At 49.7% G+C, this 18120-nt stretch overlaps 1 protein-coding gene across 1 annotated transcript in view; it reads left to right on the top strand.

Moving 5' to 3' along the window:
• The window catches only part of MYOM3 (myomesin 3), a 51386-nt gene extending 34486 nt beyond the window's left edge, over positions 1-16900 (top strand). The window contains exons 24-37 of the mRNA XM_090268793.1: positions 2943-2987; positions 3558-3694; positions 5381-5525; positions 5662-5721; positions 6055-6122; positions 7397-7507; positions 9557-9644; positions 10195-10233; positions 10503-10611; positions 11758-11921; positions 12135-12171; positions 12361-12383; positions 14186-14241; positions 15991-16900. Of these exons, the coding sequence (XP_090124919.1) occupies positions 2943-2987; positions 3558-3694; positions 5381-5525; positions 5662-5721; positions 6055-6122; positions 7397-7507; positions 9557-9644; positions 10195-10233; positions 10503-10611; positions 11758-11921; positions 12135-12171; positions 12361-12383; positions 14186-14241; positions 15991-16254 (1346 nt within the window). The 3' untranslated portion in view covers positions 16255-16900. The remainder of the gene's footprint in view (positions 1-2942; positions 2988-3557; positions 3695-5380; positions 5526-5661; positions 5722-6054; positions 6123-7396; positions 7508-9556; positions 9645-10194; positions 10234-10502; positions 10612-11757; positions 11922-12134; positions 12172-12360; positions 12384-14185; positions 14242-15990) is intronic.
• Positions 16901-18120: the final 1220 nt, after the last annotated feature.

Below are 18120 nucleotides of genomic sequence, written 5' to 3'. Positions count from 1 at the left end.
AGCACCTACTGTGTGCCAGCCACTTATGTAGATCCAGAGTGCAGCTTAGCTGGAGAGACAAAGCTAACATAAAGAAACAGCCAATGAGACAGCACTGTGCAGAACTGCCCTAGAGACTTCTAGACTGAAGTGCTCAGTGTTAGGGTCAGCCCTCAGAGACTAGGACAGCATATTTTTTGCGTATTTTATTGATTGTTATTATAGTTGTCCCACTTTTTCCCCTTTTGCTGCCCTCCTCCCCTCAGCAACCTTGCCACCAGCAACCTTCCCCTTTTAGTTCATGTCCGTGGGTTATGCATATAAGTTCTTTGGTTTCATCCTTTCCTATATTATTCTTAACTTCCCCCTGTCTATTTTGTACCTACCGATTGAACTTCTTAATCCCTGCACCATTTCCCCATTTCTCCCCTTCCCCTTCCCCACTGATAACCCTCCAAATGATCCCCACACCTACGATTCTGTTCCTGTTCTGGTTGTTTGCTTAGTTTGTTTTTGTTTGTCTTGTTTTGCTTTTAGTTTTTAGATTCAGTTGTTGATAGCTGTGAATTTGTTGCCTTTTTAATGTTCACAGTGTTGATCTTCTTTTTCTTAAATAAGTCCCTTTAACATTTCATGCAATAATGGCTTGATGATGATGAATTCCTTAACTTGGCCTTGTCTAGGAAGCACTTTATCTGTTCTTCCATTCTAAATGATAGCTTTGCTGGATAGAGTAATCTTGGTTGTAGGTCCTTGCTTTTCATCACTTTGAATATTTCTTGCCAGTCTCTTCTTGCCTGCAAAGTTTCTTTTGAGAAATCACCTGTTAGTCTTAGGGGTACTCCTTTGCAGGTAACCCTCTTTTTTTCTTTGCTGTTTTTAAGATTCTCTCTTTATCTTTCACCTTTGGCATTTTAATTATGATGTGTCTTGGTGTGGTCCTCTTTGGGTCCAATTTGTTTGGGACTCTGTGCTTCCTGGGTTTGTATGTCTATTTCCCTCACCAAATCAGGGAATTTTTCTTTCATTATTTTTTCAAATGAGTTTTCAATTTCTTACTCTTCCTCTTCTCCTTCTGGCATCCCTATGACTCGAATATTGGCACATTTAGAGATGTCCCAGAGTCTTCTTATACTATCCTTGGTTTTGGTTTTTGTTTTTGGTTTACTTTTTGTTTCTTCTTTTTTTAATACAATTTTTTAAATTAATTAATCGTTTTTTATAACAATAAAAAATAACAATTTCCCCCTCTCAGACTTAAGACCCTTTATACTCTTATAAAGGACAATGGGCAAAGGTCTCGAGCTCCTCTAGCTGCTTCAAGCTGGACATGGTTGTCGTCCTACCTACCCTTGGGTCTAGAAATCCCTAATAAGAGTGGGGATGTAGTGGGGAGGATGGCCTTCCCAAATGGGGAAGGATCTTGCAGGCTCCAGGTCAGTTGGCTGTCCCCGGACAAGGGCATGCTTGGTTTAACAGGCTGGCATCCTTGTTGTATATTGTTTCTTCTTTCTGTTCTGGTTGAATGTTTATTTCTTCTTTATGTTCCAAGTCATTGATCCTGGCTTCCTTCCCTTCACTGTTGGTTCCCTATAGATTTTTCTTTTTTTCACTTAGTGTAACCTTCATTTCTTCCTGTATGTTATTGCCATACTCAGTGAGTTCTCTGCTCATCCCTATCACCAGTGTTTTGAACTCTGCATCTGATAAGCAGGCTATCTCCTCGTCTGTTAGATTGGCTATCTCCATTTCACTTAGTTCTTTTTCTGGGGTTTTGTTCTGTTCTTTCATTTGAGTCATGTTTCTTTATCTTCTCAATTTGGCAGCCTCCTTGTGTTTGTTTCTGTGTATTAAGTAGAGCTGCTTTGATTTCCTGTAAAAGGTGCCTGTAAATTGTGTGAGGTGGAGCCTTAGATAATTGCCAGGGTGGGGCAACCCACTTCACCACTTTGTGGCTCTGTGTGCGGAGAGGGCTCAGAGACGAGACTGTGCCACTGCCTGGCTTCCAGATGTTTGCCCAGCACTAGCCCTGTTTCCATCACTTCACCCACTCCCTGTGTATGACTGGTACCCTTCCAGCTGTCTCCCTCATGTTGAATCCCAGAGTGGGTGTTTGCATATGTTTTAAGCCCATGAAGGCACTTTAAGCAGAGTTTTCTGAAAATCCGATGGTTTCTTCCACTGCCCCGAAACCCACTGGTTTTTACAGCTAAAAGTTATGGGGATTTATCTTCCTGGCACTGGACCCTTGGGTTCTGTGGTTTGGCCTGGGCCTGGGATCACTTGTTCCTAAAGTATCCCTCCCAAGTTTTATCCACTACATATGAATGTGGGACCACTGTGCCCATTCTGCCACCACCACTGCCTCTCTGGGCCACAGTGCTTCTCCTCACCTCTGTGTCTCCTCCCCTCCTACCCATGAGGATGAATGCAATTTCTTTAAATCCTTGGTTGTCAGACTTCCATATAGTTCGGTTTTCTGAGTGCAATTTGTTTTGAGATTTAGTTTTCAATTTCTTTTTGTGGTTGTACGAGGAGGTGAAGCATGTCTGCCTATGTCTCCATCTTGACTGGAAGTCATAGGACAGCATATTACAGTGGATTAAGAATAGAGCTCAGAAAGCAGTGGACCTGGAGCAGTCAGAGGTGGACAATAATGCTCATCCCGCAGCATTGTGTGAGTACTAGTGAGATAATGCAGCACCTGGCACATAGTAGGTGCTTTTCTGGGAGGTGGAACTTGATCTCAAGGTGGCCTGCGGCAGGCCTCCACATCCCCCCAGTATCCCAAGGCCAAGGCTTACAGTGCTCATCACCAACTCCTGTGTTGCAAGTGACCACAGGTTCAGAGGTCTGTCTCTCAGGACTTTCACCCAGCATGGACCCTAGGATGGCTCCCATGGACCCCTCTGACCCTGAGATTCCATTCTCTTTGTTTTCTTCCTTGCTCCTCTCTGTTCCAGAGCTGAACAAGCTGAAGAAGTTGAGTCATGAGATCAGAAACCCAGGTGAGCAATTCTCAGGCACCTCCTGGGGTGTTTGGAGCAGAGCTGAGTCAGCAGGACCCAGAAACTAGCTGGAGGGAGGAAGTCAGAGAGTGCTGACATCCTGGGGCTGGAGGGCCAGAGACCCCGGGTGTGAGCAGCTGGTGAAACGGGACAAGAAAGCCGCTGGCTAGTAGCATGCAGGGGTCATAAGCTTGGGTGCACATTGGAATCACCCCAGGCATTTTTGAAAACCCTGATGCCCAGGCCACAACCCAGACAAATCAGAACCTCGAGGGGCCTGAGCCTGGACATTCCTGTTTTTGAAAGTCCTCAGGGATCTGGTGTGCAGCCTGGTTGAGCAGCTCAGCCGCTGAGGCGTGGGAAGAGGAAACACTTAACCTAAAATGCATTCGCTATAGAGTAAGCATGTGTAAAATCCTCCTCAGACCACCACCCCAGTCGTGTCTCCTTCAGACGTTCAAGCTCTTAGCACATAATGCCAATGGTGTGCTCAGAGTGGGGCTGGTCATGAGTGGGGAGGGGAGGAGGCCTCACACTCCTCTTTCCTGTCATCCGTCCTCTGCCTCCCAGTGATCAAGCTGATCTCCGGCTGGAACATTGACATCCTCGAGCGAGGAGAGGTTCGACTTTGGCTGGAAGTAGAAAAGTTATCTCCAGCTGCTGAGCTGCATCTAATCTTCAACCAGAAGGAGATCTTCAGCTCACCGGTAACTGGGACTCAGTCCCTGGGTTCCCTGCCCAGCACGTGGCTCCTCCCAGCAGTGGTTCCCCACAGGTCGGCAGCGCCCTCTAGCGGACGTTTAAGAAACGTCCACAGGCTGTGGCTGTTGGAATGATGGAATGGGGATCCCCGATAACTGGTTTTCAGTACCTGGGAGGGCAGATGGCAGGGACAGTAGGTGCACGCCAATGCGAGGGACAACCCCACAAAGAATTTCCCATGCCCCCTACAACTTTTGAATGTCCCGCCTACCTTCTTCAGATGAAAAACCTACATTCATGCTTATAATTATCCAAGCCTAGACCCTAACTCTGAGATAGAGAATTTTTGCAGTTTCAATATACACTGAATAGTTTTTATTCAAGTAGACACTTCACCTATGCTCTTTCATTCATTTTCCTGTTCCTGTATAGAATCATTTTGATCTTTTTGCTTTTCTTACTTTGCTTAAATTCAAACCAATTCATTATAAATCAGTGCAGCACGAGTGAGAGTGTGTCTGAGCACCTATGTATTGAAAATCATATTACTTTTATTTCTTCCTATTACATTTGTGGTATTCCATTGCTTTTTATTAGTTGACCCACATGAGTTGCCCATATTCAACTGTTTTTACTTATGAACATAATGATTTCAATCTCATGAGATTCAATCATGATATCACTATTATTTGTGAATTGTATTGCCATCAAACACTATGCATTATAGAGAGGGCGCTGGTTCTGACAGAGGAGAGAGCTCAGGGCTAGATGTCACAGGACTCCTATACCATCCCCTGTCGGTTGTGGGCACTTAGGCAGGACCCTTCACCTCTATGTGCCTCTGTTTCTGCATCTGTACAACAGGGCTGGTTGTCCCAGAATCAGGAGGAGCAAATGAAAAAATGGATTTGAATGTTCTGCTTAACAATTAAGCACGACCTTGGCACATGGCAGAGAAAGTGTTACAAAGTGTAGACTCTTAGCCCCAGGACTATCAGTGGCCCTGACAGAAATATAAAATAAAACTAGATAGCTCCCTCAAACCACACATACGAATAAAGCCAGAGGGAATAAGGTTCCAAATATGAAAAATGAAACTTTTTAAAAAGATTTTATTTATTTATTTTCAGAGAGAGGGGAAGGGAAGGAGAAAGAGAGAAAGAGAAACATCAATGTGTGGTTGCTTCTCGCATGCCCCCAACTGGGGACCTAGCCCGCAACCCAGGCATGTGCCCTTACAGGGAATCAAACCGGCAACCCTTTGGATCACAGGCTGGCATTTAATCCATTGAGCCATGACAGCCAGGGCTGGAAAATAAAACTTTTTAAAAACTGAGAATGTGGCAAAATATAAATGAGTGTTAATTCTGGGGAGCAAGTGCACTGGCTTTTAAAATCTTATCCTTCATACTTTTATGAAGAATTGTAAAAGAAATAGAAAATAACAAGAAAAAAGTAGCACCTTAGGGATGTTTTTGAACCCCTGGGGTGTTCTCAGGGGCTGAGTGTGGGGAGAACCTCACTCTATAAGCAACAGAGGATGATCCAGGGTTCTCTCCCCATCTCTGAAGGCTTCTAACTCTGCACACATCACCCCCCAAGTCCAACTGCACCCCAATTTGTGCCCCACAGTGCAAATTCCCTGGGACTGGAAAAGGGCAGAAATGATTCTCAGGGTTCATTCTCCCCAGAACCGCCAAATCAATTTTGACCGAGAGAAGGGCCTGGTGGAAGTGATCATCCAGAACTTGTGTGAGGATGACCAAGGATCGTATACTGCTCAGCTCCAAGACGGAAAAGCCAAAAACCAGATCACCCTGGCACTGGTGGATGACGGTCAGCTGTGCCCTGCCCTCCCCGCCCCACGCACCTGGCTCAGCTCTCAGCTCTGGTGTCTTCTGTCCACCCTGACGCCCTTCTCTGGACCTGTGTTCCTCCTGGCTCATGCCCATCCCTCCCTATGTGTTCACAGATTTTGACAAACTTCTGAGGAAGGCAGATGCTAAGAGAAGGGACTGGAAGAGAAAACAAGGTAAGAGTTGCTGGGGTGAAATTCAAAGGCCTTGGCCACCAGGCCAGTGGTCAGTGCTGGGGAACTCTGGACTAGTAGGTTAATAGATCCCGAGGGAGGGCCACCGCAATTCAATCCAGCTCTGTCCCTGTGCCAGAATGAAACAGCACTTGCCCAACCAGGAGATTCAACACCTCCTTAAATTTTGCACCCTGGGCATCTCCCTTGCCTGACCTGAGCCCCTGCCCTGGTGCAGACAGAATCTGAGCGTCCCAGTGGTCACTAGCTGCCCCCCTCCCCAGCTGGCTGAGCCTGGAGCTCTGACCAATGGGCATGTTTGTTTTGCACTTACAGGTCCCTATTTTGAGGAGTTCTTACAGTGGAAGGTCACAGAGGACTGCCAAGTGTTGCTGACATGCAAGGCAAATCCCTGTCCCTGCCTCCAGCCCTGCCCCCAGGCCCACTGGGGTGATATCTTTGGCTTGTCCCCAAGCCTGGTGGCTGTACTTGTCCCGCTCCCCCAAAATCAATACTGTGTGCTTGGCTGATCCCGTACCTGGAAGGTAGCCCCAGGGAGACTGCATTTAACCAGGAAAGCAAAGCCACCCTTCACAGAGCCCAGCGAGCAGAATTAGTGTGAGTTGGGTCAGCCTTGAACTAGATCTCCAAGTTGTGGGGGGTTTTGGGGGCCAGGGGTCTGAGACCAAATGAGGGATCTATGTGGAAGGGGGTTCCCTTGTGTCTATTGGCAGCCTTGTCAGACGCTCTGCTGTACTTCAGAGCATTTTATTTCATCTGCCTCACAATCATCTGTGACTTGGGCATTATTATCCCTACTCTGGGTGAGAAAACAAACGGGGAAATAGCGCCAGATCAAGAGGTGGAGCCTAGTGTCTGCCTGACACCAAAGTGGTGCTCCTTCTCAGCACCCTGCAGCCTCTTTAGGGAACTGGAGGAGGGCAAAGTGGGGGTGGGTACTCTCCCAGAAGCACATCCATTCAGCAAACTCAAAGCACCTACTGTGCACCAGACACTCTGCAAGGCACTGGGCCTCTAGGACTCCACGGGTCTGAATCAGGATCCTTGGAAAACAGCATCCCTTTTTCTGTGACCAAAACATGTGCAGGAAATTGATTAATCATGATGGGGAGCACTCTGGGGTGCTTCAAGGAAGGCTTCCTGAAGGAGGTGACATCTACCTTGAGTCTAAAACGCCCATGCGTTTTCAAGGACAAATAGAGTAGAGAGGGATCATGAGGCGGAGGGACCACCATTAGCAAAAGTCTAAACCTCAGAAGCCAGTGGAGATGTAGGCGTGAGGAAGAAGATGGCTGGTACATATTGTGAGGGTGTGTATGTGAAGGAGTGGCAGGGAGGGGTCACGTGTAAAAAAAAAAAGTTTTGATGAGAGGGGACTCCTACGGGCCCTCGAGGTGGACCGGGAGTCTCCTCTCCTCCTTCCTCTTCCCCTTCCTTCTCTGTGCCCCCTTTCCCCTTTCCTCCTCCCTCTTCCTCCCTTCCCTTGCTCCAGCGGACCCTCGAGTTGGTCCGGGAGTTTCCCTCTTACCTCTAACCCCTTTTCCTCCTTCCTTCAAAAAACCTGGTGTAAAATCCTAAAAAAAAAAGAAGTTCTGATGAGCTGAATTTTACTTAGAAAGAGGAAACCTGATGGAGCCTCATTCTCCACTTTCCTCAGGTGACCAACACCAAGAAGGAAACCCGCTTCCGGTGGTTCTTCCAGAAGAAAGAGATGCCGGACGGTCAGTATGACCCACAGACTGGAGCGGGGCTTCTCTGCATCCAGGAGGTAAGCGCAGCTCAGATCTCAGGGCTCACACGCTCTGGGTAGCGCCGGAGCCCTGGGTGCGGAGCCAGGAACAGGGCCAGGACTGGGGGGTGGGGAGTGAGGCACTCACCACAGGTACAAAATTTAAGGGGGCCACTAAAAACTCAGTGATCAAGGTAAATAATATTTCATTCAATATTTTTAAAAATCAAAATGAATGCAAAGAGGGAGGAAATAAGGGGAAGGGTCTAGTTAAGAAACGAGTATTAATGACCCATGGACATGACAACAGAATGGGGATTGAATGTGGGAAGGGGGGGTGGGCATGATGGGGGGAGCAATGGGGGAAAAAATGGGACAACTGTAATAGAAGAACAATTAAAAAATTAATGCAAAGAAAAGACCATGAGGGAAACAATACCCCAATTTTAAATAAACACAGGATCAGTAATACTCCAGTATGACTCCAGTTTGGACTCCAGTCCTGGCCCTGCCACTGTGTGGCCTTCGCCTAGTCGCTGTTCCTCTCTGACTTCAGTTTTCCTCTGGAACATGAGAGGGTTGGGAGGAATGTTTCCTCAGATTCCCTCCTGTGCTGACAGTCTAGGATTTTAGGGCAGGAAGAAGGCTGGGCACCAGGCCTGGAACTCAGCTCACCCACCTACATCCTCCTGGCCTCTAGGAGTGTGATCTGGTTAAGATAGAAATGCAAGTCTTGCCCTGGCTGGTGTGGCTCAGTGGACTGAGTGTTGGCCTGCGAACCAAAAAGTCACTGGTTCGATTCCCAGTCAGGGCACATGCCTGGGTTGCTGGCCAGGTCCCCAGCTAGAGGCCTGCAAGAGGCAACCAGTCAATGATTCTCTCCTCTTTCTCCCTCCTCTCCCTTCTCTCTAAAAATAAATAAATAAAATCTGAGTTTAAAAAAAAAAAAAGAAAACACAAGTCTTGTGCTCAGTCGATGTTTTTCTGCCCTGCTGCTGGTTTCGGCAGCCTCCCTGGGAGCCAGGGAGGACTAGAGCAAAGGCGGGTTTGCTGACTAGGAAGGAAATGACGATTTCGAGGTCTTCTCGCAAATCCCAGCCAGGACGATACCCGGTTGGCCTTTGTCATCATGGTGCAAGCTCCTCACACAGGGCTTGGCATCCAGTAGGTGCTTCATAGCGACTGAGTCTTATTATCACCTGGCCTCTTTGGTGCAGAACTTTCTGGCTTCCAAAGAGTTACCTCCCTTGACCCTCACAGCAGCACTAGCACATAGCCAGGGCAAGGGTCACGCCACTGTTTAGATGGGTAAACTGAGGCTCAGGGGTTTAAGTACAAAGGCACAAGGCTAGAGAGTGGGGTCAGAAGTCACTCCAGTCACCTTCCCTGGGGTGTGGCAGGGACTTGGAGCCTACACCGGGGGAGGAGGGAAAGGACCTAGGAGATGACTGTTGGGGTTCAGCCCTTCGATCCCCAGGTTAAGAGCTGCCTCTACCCTGGGTGCTGCCTCACAGCACACTATGTAGCCATGGTCAGGGTGGGAGGCCCTTTGAGGGGACAGGGGACTCATATCACTCCCCAGACCCTGCAGGAGATACTGTGTAATGAAGGGTCACTTCTGACTGGACCTCACTTTAAAAGTACCATCCAAGTTACTGGTTTCCCGAGTGTTGTTTCAGGTTTCATGTTGGGGTTAACAAGCAGGTGCCAGAGAGGACTCGTTTGTCCTTGGCGAAAGCACACACTTCCTTCTGGAGAACTACAGAGGAGTCCCTCCTTCCAGGGGCCCCCAGGAAGCAGGGCAGCCCAGTGAAGGGCAGCCATGCTCAGATAAGCTCTGCAAGGAGGGGTCCCTGTGCTCTGCTTGGAGCAGCTACCCTCACCTCTGCACCCCACCACTTCCTCAGACCCAGACGGGCCCTGAGTTGGAATCAGGGGCTCTGGAGCTGGAAGGAGCCTCAGAGCTCACCCATTCCAGATGGGTAAACGGAGACCCAGGGAGGGGAAGGGTCTTGCCTGAGATCACAGCGAGAGCTGGGGCCGGCCTGGAACCCAGGCTGACACTGCCTCCGCTCATCCTCTTCCCAGCTGTCCAAAGAGGACATGGGGGTTTACAGAGCGGTGGTTTCTGATGACCGAGGGGAGGACGACACCGTACTGGACCTCACAGGGGAAGGTAGGAGCTGGCGATGGAGATGGGCCGGGAGGGCCGTAGGGAGATCCCATGGAACCAAGAGACAGTGATGTGACCTGTGGGGTAAAAATGAATGGGATCCCCATGTCACTTGGGGCCACTGAGGCCTGAGAGATTAAGTGACTGACCCAAGGCTGCACAGCTAGTCAGTGGCAGGGGCCTGGTCTGTGTGACGCTGGTGTCCATGTTCACTGACACATACCACAGCAAGCCCAGGCTTCAAGACTCAAAGCCCAAGTTCACTCCTCTGCCCCACAGTGGGCCCAGGGCACCTCACTCAGCTTGTTGGCTCAGCTGGCAAGAAAATTGTCGGGTCGGCCCATGTGTCCTCCAACCACGGTGCCCCCTGCTCCATCAGTCACTGAGTGCCCCAGACCCCGTCTGTCCCTGAGGCATGGGACCCATCCTGCAGAGCTTCCTGGGCCCCAAGAGCTGCTCATGAGCTCCACTGGCTCTTCTTAGGACGTCCTCATCCTGGTGCGTCCATAGGGGAGCATGACCTCAGCTGACCATTCTCTCTGTCTCCCTCCAGCCCTGGATGCCGTCTTCACTGAGCTGGGCAGGATTGGTGGTAAGTAAGCCCCCCTTTTTGCCCAACCCAGCCCTGATGCCAAGTCACCTCCAGGGGACCTACAACCCACCTTGGCTCCTGGGGGTGGGTTAAGTGTCTAAACTCAAAGATGGGGGTCAGGGGGAGAGGAGAAGCTCCTGCCCCCTCACAATATTGCATCCCCCCCACCACACCCTGAGAGCAGGGACAAGCTGGAAGCCCCCAAAATGTGCTGCCCAAAAGAGCTTGTGGAAAACTCATGCTTCTCCGCTTCTCCTCTCCCTCCCCAGTCCTTTCTGCGACCCCACTGAAAGTTCAGGGGACTGAGGAGGGGATCCGGATCTTCACCAAGGTCAAGTACTACAACGTGGAGTACATGAAAACCACCTGGTTCCACAAGTAGGTTGGCTTTACCCTAGAGCCCTAGCCAGGCTGTAGGGGGGCCCAGCACCTGCCCCAGCCTAGCCCCAAGGGGTCTTCAGACAGGGTATCCCACTGGTTCTATTGCCCAGAGGAAGCCAGGAATGGGGAGCAGAAGGGAGATCCCCCAGAGAAGGTCGGTACCCAAGTGGTAGGACCATTTTTTTAAGAATACCCATAACCTCGGAGGGATCATAGTCTTAGAGCAGCATCTGGAACTGAGGGAGGGCAGGGTGCAGGAATGACAGAGAACCAGACAGTCAGGGGGTTCATGCAGCCCTTGTGGGTCTTGGTGGCCTTTGCAAACTCAGGCTCAGGCACAGGGGCCCCTGTGGCGCTGACAACTAACTGAGGACCAGGACTTAAAGGCGGGATAGGTAAGTTGTCCATGAGGACCTGGCCATGAACTGAGTGACCCCAGATCACTGGAGAGCAGAATTTTCCCAGTGCTGCTTTTTTGCACGCCTCAGCCTTGTGGAGCAGACATTGCTGCACCCATTCTTAGGAGAAGGTTAGACTGACCTGGTCAGGTTTGTCAACTGAGTGAGAACCAAGGCCAAGCGGAATTCCAGGACAATGGAGCTCCTTCTCTGGAGTCTCTGGGCCCGGTGACTAAGTCCAGAGGTAGCATTTCTGCAACACAACACTGGGGGTGTGGTCCAAGTGTCCCCAGGGATGAACTTGAAGTAAAAAAATAGAAATAAAAGATGTTTATGTATTTTCTAAGGACTAGAGGAGAGTGGTTGTGGAAGAAACCCTGGAAGGGTTTAGATGAGGAGAATGAAGAGGTGAGGCATGACTGGTGGGCCCTGACCCTGGAGCACCATTTCCTCCCACTCCCAGCCTCCAGGACACGTCCCAAATACAGACTCAGCAGTGGCACATAGATGACATTCCCCAGGATTTGATGACTGAGTGGATGGATGGATAGAGGAATGATGAATGGCTGAGTGGGTGAATAGCTAAGGAATGTCTCGTGGGTCACCACCTTCGGTCTGGGAACAAAACGCCGAAGAGGAGTTCGGGACAGGGGGTGCCTGTAGACTTACAGGCAGACAGGACAGCCTGTCCCAAGCAGCACAGATGGAGGTGCCATGTTAACCATTTATTTGCCCCCACATTCAGAGAGAAGCGCCTGGAAACAGGTGATCGGGTGAGGGCTGGCACCACCCTCGATGAGATCTGGCTCCACATCCTGGATCCCAAAGACTCAGACAAGGGCAAATATACCCTGGAGATAGCTGCTGGGAAGGAAGTCCGGCAGCTCTCGACCGATCTGTCAGGGCAAGGTGAGCTGCCCACCTGTCTGTCCTCAGTGGAAACCCCATGGGCGTTCGGGGGATTCCTATCCCCCCACCCAACCTGGCATTGCCCCAGGAGAATACTGGATGGAAAGGGAAGAGAGAGTGGAGAACCCATCAGCCCTGAGCCCTGTACCTGGGGGTCACAGGGGCAGATGCCCTGACACTCCCCTTTGCCTTCCCCCGCTTTCCCTCTCACAGCTTTTGAGGACGCCATGGCTGAGCATCAGAGACTCAAGTAAGTTGCCTCTGTGTTTCTCGGTGTAAATCAGAGGCCCCTTGGGAATGGCATGAACTGGGCACAGGAGCCCTATCTGGGACCCCCGGCCAGCTCTTCCTCCCCCTCGTCATCCCCTCACCCCTGCCCAGGCAGGACTATCCTTTAACGAATGGAACCTTGAGCCTTTCTTCCATTCCTGTTTTTCAGAGCCTTGGCCATCATCGAGAAAAGTAAGTCCACCAACATTTCTGTTGTTTTCATTTCTGGGGTTGGGGCGGCTTCCAGGGAGCTTATGCCTCCTCGCAGGCTGCAGAAATCCCACTGGGGTCTGTGTGGCTCTGAGCTGTCATGGAGGTGCCAGGGAGACCTGGGCGGTGGCAGTGTGAAGACAGATGGATAAGGAGTCTGAAGGTACCTGAGACCATGGGTGTGGAAGTGCCCAGCATGGCCCAATGCCAAGCAGGCCCATGAGCAACGTCAGGGGCAATGTCAGGTAGAACCCGACAGGCAGGGGATAGACAAGAAAGAGGCTGGGCGGGCCTGTCCAAGGGAGGTGTAGGGAGGGGATGATTTTAAAGCTGAAGCTGGTTCAGGCTGTTGGGACATTGGGGCCTCATCTAATTGAGGGCCCAGCCCCAAACCCAGATGGACGTGGTACACTGTCTAAGATGCCCAGGGCGTAACCACCAAGTCTATGACCTTGAATTTCATCAAGTCTGCCCTGGCCAGTTGTAAACCACCCAGTTCTAAGAGACTGTCTGTCTGGTCACACTGACCCAGCAGATCAGAAGTAGGAATTTCAATGAGGAAAAGACTTCTAGTAGAAGAGCAAAGCAGCCCCTGACAATGTGACAACAAGGAAGGAAACTGAATGACTCTGAGAAACAGAAGCAAGAATGAAAATTCTGCTCGCTTGGGGTCATTTATAGGAGAGAATTTGTCCTACATGGGGACATTGTCCCTGAGTGTCCCCTCTTGTCTGGAAGTGCAGGCATCAGTATTCATAAATATAACCTGAAAGGGACCATGATGGGGGATCTAAGTGGCCAAGCAGTGGGGAGTCCTGGCAGGGGGGTGGCCTCCTTGGGGAGAAGAGTGCAGCCCAGAGACCCCCCCTCATCCTGCACATTGCCAGGAGGAGCGCTGACATGACCATGGAAGGTCTCAAGCCCATCACACCACCACTCTGATCACTTACCCAGCAAAACCGTCCCCTCCCATCCTGAAATGGGTGTCCCTGGACAGAACACCTGTCCGAGACTCTGAAAGAGGGAAAACTGAATTCACCATATATGGTTGCTGGGGCTTTTGGAATCAGGAGTCAAGGGAAGTGGACCATTTCACCCAGCTGTGAAACACCTGGTGAACAGTCAACAGCATCCATCTCCGGGGCCTTCTCCCCTCTCTTCAATTCAGCATCCTGCTCCCCTTATGTCCAGTGGACTGACATGAGCCACCCAGGCTGTTGGCACTTCCCCGCTCCGTGCTCTAGGGTCCAAGCTCGCCATCCCTTCTGCTCCCTCAGCCTCAAATGCAGCCTAGGGAATATATTCACCTTCTGCTTAGTGATGCACAACCACTCTTCTTGCCCCCCAGCCCAACAATGGCCACCAGGTCCTCTCCTTGACCAGAGCCACTGTCCCAAAAGCTTCCGTCCCGCTTCTTCTGCCCACCCCTCCCCCCTTGGGTCTCTGGTTCATCAACTCCTCTTGCGTGCATTTTGGCCTTTTAAGGCTCCGAGCAATCTTATTTACCTTCTTTCCCAATTCTTGAGGGAGGGGCACCTCATTGTCACCTCTAGGTACCGCCAATCATAATGATGACTTCAAGTCAAGGACAGAAACACATTATGTCCCCTAGCTTCTGTTTATGAAGGCAAGGAACATGTAATACGAACGTAGATTTCCACCCCAAAATGATGAAAATAGAAAAAAGGAGTGTTGCTTAAAAACAAGCCTCTGTGGAAACTGGTCTCTGGGAAGCTGTCTACAGGAAAACATTCATCATGGGGGGTCTCATTTTTCCCTTCCAGATCGTGCCAAAGTGGTGCGGGGCCTGCCAGATGTGGCCACAATCATGGAGGACAAGGTACTGACTGTCCCCATACTGTGTTCCTTCCCATATCCATCAAAAATCATGACACAGCAGAGCACTGTGGATTCCGGAGCCCGGCTGGGTGACTGCACCTCACTGGTCACGTGTAGCATAAAGGAAAGCCCCTGAGCGTGGTGTCAGGCCCGCGGGGTTGTTCGCCCCAGCTCTGCCAGATCTCTCTACTGGCCCTGGGTGTCGTGGACTAACGTCCACTAGGAGTTAAATTAGATAATCTCTAAAAGTCCTTCCAGGGCTAAAATTATGCAAGTCTAATATTCTAGAAATTACAGCTAATGTTATCATGGTGCTTACTTTGTGCCAGGCACTATTGCATATGTGTTATGTATTTTAGCTTGTTTAACTGTCAAGGCAACCCCATGACATGGAGTATTATTACTAGGCACACTTTATAGCTGAGGAAACTGAGGCCCAGAGAGGTTAAAGGACTTACTTAAGGTCACACAGTTTGAAAGGACAGAGCTGAGGCAACCCAGCTCCAGACACTGAGTATTTGACCATGACATAATTGGGCTCTGAGTTAAGAGCTTATTCAAGAATTTTCAAACTCAATTTATAAATCTTTGTATTAAAGCAACATAGCCTCATTTGCATGGTAAAATCATAATGATATATATACAACAAAAAGCAATAAAGCAAAGTGCAGGCCATTCTGGGGCAGATATATGTCAGAATAATAATGATCTCAAATCCTAACTAGTAAGTATTCGTGTAGAAAAGTTGAGGATGGAGGACATGGAGTCAAAGCGAAATGTCTCTCCTTTAATGTTGTCTCTTTATGTGATACAATAAAACTCACAGAATGAATTTATTACAAGGAGCAACTTGTGCTGGAGCTCTCTGGGGGAGTGAAAGTGAGTGCCCGCGTTATTACAGGATTGTAACAGAACCCACGGGCTGTTTAGTTAGGGGCCCGATTGCCCGCCACCAGAATTATAACTCTGAATACCAGAGTTTGGTGAAAAGAAAAAGGATTGTTTATTTACACATAGTCCTGCCTCCCCCTCCCAGACCTGGCCAGTCTTAGGAAGGTCAGAAACACCGTTTCCCTACTTCCTAGGCACAGTTCAGGTTTACCAGTAGCTGCCAATCACTCAGTTCTGATTGGGGAGGTCCTTTCTGTGCTGTGGTGCCCTCCAGCTCTCAATGCAGGACCGCCTGGATTCTCAGCCTCCTTGTAAACTGCCTTCTTCCTGCAAACCGCATGGATCTCCTCTCCTTCTCAAAGCAGTCTGGCAAGAGCCTCTTCTTAAAGCCGCCTGGAGATCCCTTCTCCAAGCCAGATGGAGGGAGCCCACAAGAGTCAGAGAGTGAGGGCGTGAGGGCCAGAGAGAGCCTGAGAGAGAGCCTCCTAGAGCCAGAGCCAGCCCAAAATGTCCGCAGCTCCTTCTCTCTTCCTCCCTGCCTCCTCTCTCCCCCTGCGTCCTCTCACGCAGTGGGTGTTGCAAACAGTTCTCACCATTCATAGAACCCTACATAGGCTCTGTCTGCTTCTTCCGTACCAGCCCACAGTTCAAGATCCCTCCCATCTTCCTGAGTCTTAGAAGTAAAGCGGATTTTTGCAACAATGTTTCCAGCCACTAGCTCCAGGCATGCAAGGGCATCCTGAAAGCTGCTTCCTGCTCCCTATCTCCCAGCCACAAACTCGGGGGTTTGTTTTTGGACTCCCCTGTTTCTGTAACAGGATGACTAAGCATTTCCTTCCTGTCCTTCCTGTCCTTCCAGACCCTGTGCCTGACCTGTGTCATCTCAGGAGACCCCACCCCCGAAATTTCTTGGCTGAAAAACGACCAGCCTGTTGCCTTCCTTGACCGCTACCACATGGAGGTGAGGGGGACAGAGGTCACCATCACCATCGAGAAGGTCAACAGTGAGGACAGCGGGCGTTATGGCGTCTTTGTCAAGAACAAGTATGGCTCTGAGACAGGCCATGTCACCATCAGCGTGTTCAAGCATGGGGAGGAGCTCAAGGTGCTGAAGAATATGTGATAAGGCACAGCCTGAGGTCTAGTCTACATGGACCAGTAAGGTCAACCAGTGGGTCACAGCCTGGCACAGGCCCCAGGAGTAGGGCAGGGGGGAAAGGGACAAGGTGGAAACCGGGACACAGAGGTGAAATGGAGTGGACGCACCACAGTGGAGCAGCAAAGACCTTGCTGGGGTCCCAAGAGGCCTCCAGGATGGTGGAATCAGCCCTGGACTTGGAATGAGACGCCTACATGCAAGACCCAGTTTCAGTTCTGCACTCTCCATGAGCCTTGCCCTTCTCATCTACCAAACGGGAATTTCTGCTCCTAGGGATTGCTTATGAAAACCCTTTATAAACCATATACATACCAGTGGTTCTCAACCTGGGGGACAAAGACAATGTCCAAATTTTTGGTTGTCACAACTGGAGGTGTCTATTGACAGACATGGCTATTGGTAGAGGTCAAGGATGCTGTTAAACACCATGGCTCCCCACCTCATGGACTTATCCAACCCCAAGTGGCAGGGTTGGTTAGTCCTGCCACAGTCGTATATCACAATAGCCCTCTTTTGGGATACTACATTTTCCATTCATGTAAGTTCCACAAACATTCAGCATGTGCCAGGCTGAGGATGGCATTGGGAGCACAAAGATAAATAATATTCAGGTCCCACTCTCAAGGAGGCTTTGGCCCACTAGGAGTCAGAACTGGGTGCCAATGATTCCAGGACAAGCGAGAGGCTAAGGATTATAACACAGGTGCAAATAAAGTTCCACTGGTGGTCAAAAGAGAGACGGATGTTCATCCTAATGGGATGAGGGCTTTAAAACACTCACTGAACTAGCAAAATGAAAAATGAGTCCCATTTGGCGGTGGTGACAGGAAGAGGACATTTCAAGAGGGGAGCAGGGTGAGAGCAAAGGTGAAGACGTGGGGTGACATTGCCTTGGCGATGCTGGATGCCAAGCTGGTGAGCTGGATGACCTTCAGGACTTCTTCCAGCTCAGGGCCTCTGCCTGCTGTGACAGACACCAGTTGGACTTGCTTGATGGACCTCAATTTAGAGCTGGGTATTTCAACACCCTCCAATTTCCTTCTTTTTTAAAGTAATATTTGGGTAGGGCGAGGTTTATAGTTATAGATGTTTGTTGTAAAATTTTGGAAAATCATGAAAATCATAAAGTTGAAAATAAAAATCACCTATAGTTCCAATACTGGAAGATGATTCACCTCTGGTTTCTGAAATGACTTCCGAACTTAAGGATAAATGAACCGCTCCTACATCCACCACCTGCACACACATCAGGTGTGGTGGGTAACTTACATCCCCCAGCTCATGTTCTGGGCTCATGATGCAGTCAGGCCAGGTATTCAAGGGGGAGGGAGCGAGGCCGGCGGCCTGAACATGCCCTGGCTGAGGACCAGTATGAAGAATTGTGCAGGTCTTAGAGGCAAATACACCTTGGGCAATTCTCTTTCTCTGAGCCTCAATTTCGCACCTATAAAAAAAGAAGGCTGAGCCATGGCAAGGTAGCTCAATTGGTTAGAGCGTCATCCTAATGCGCCAAGGCTGTGAGTTTGATTCGTTGTCAGGGGTTGTACAAGAATCAACCAATGAACGCATAACAACACATCTCTCTCTCTCTCTCTCTCTCTCTCTCTCTCTCTCTCTCTCTCTCTCTCTCTCTCTCTCTCTCTCCCATCTCTTTCTCTCAATTAAAAAAAAAAGAAAGCTGTTGGATCATTTCTGAGGGCCCTTTCAGCTGACACTAATATCTCTCTATTACTTCCCAGAACTCAATCCTCCTTTGCTTTTCTCTTCTCTTGATATGATGAAGAAAAAGGCTCATGTTCACCCTCCCTCCCACTCTCATACTTGGAATCT

Source organism: Furipterus horrens, unplaced genomic scaffold (assembly GCF_987537825.1).
Source record: "Furipterus horrens unplaced genomic scaffold, mFurHor1.1.pri manual_scaffold_3, whole genome shotgun sequence".
NCBI lineage: Eukaryota > Metazoa > Chordata > Mammalia > Chiroptera > Furipteridae > Furipterus > Furipterus horrens.
Note: the sequence above shows the minus strand (reverse complement) of the source record. Positions and strands in the feature narration are given on the sequence as shown.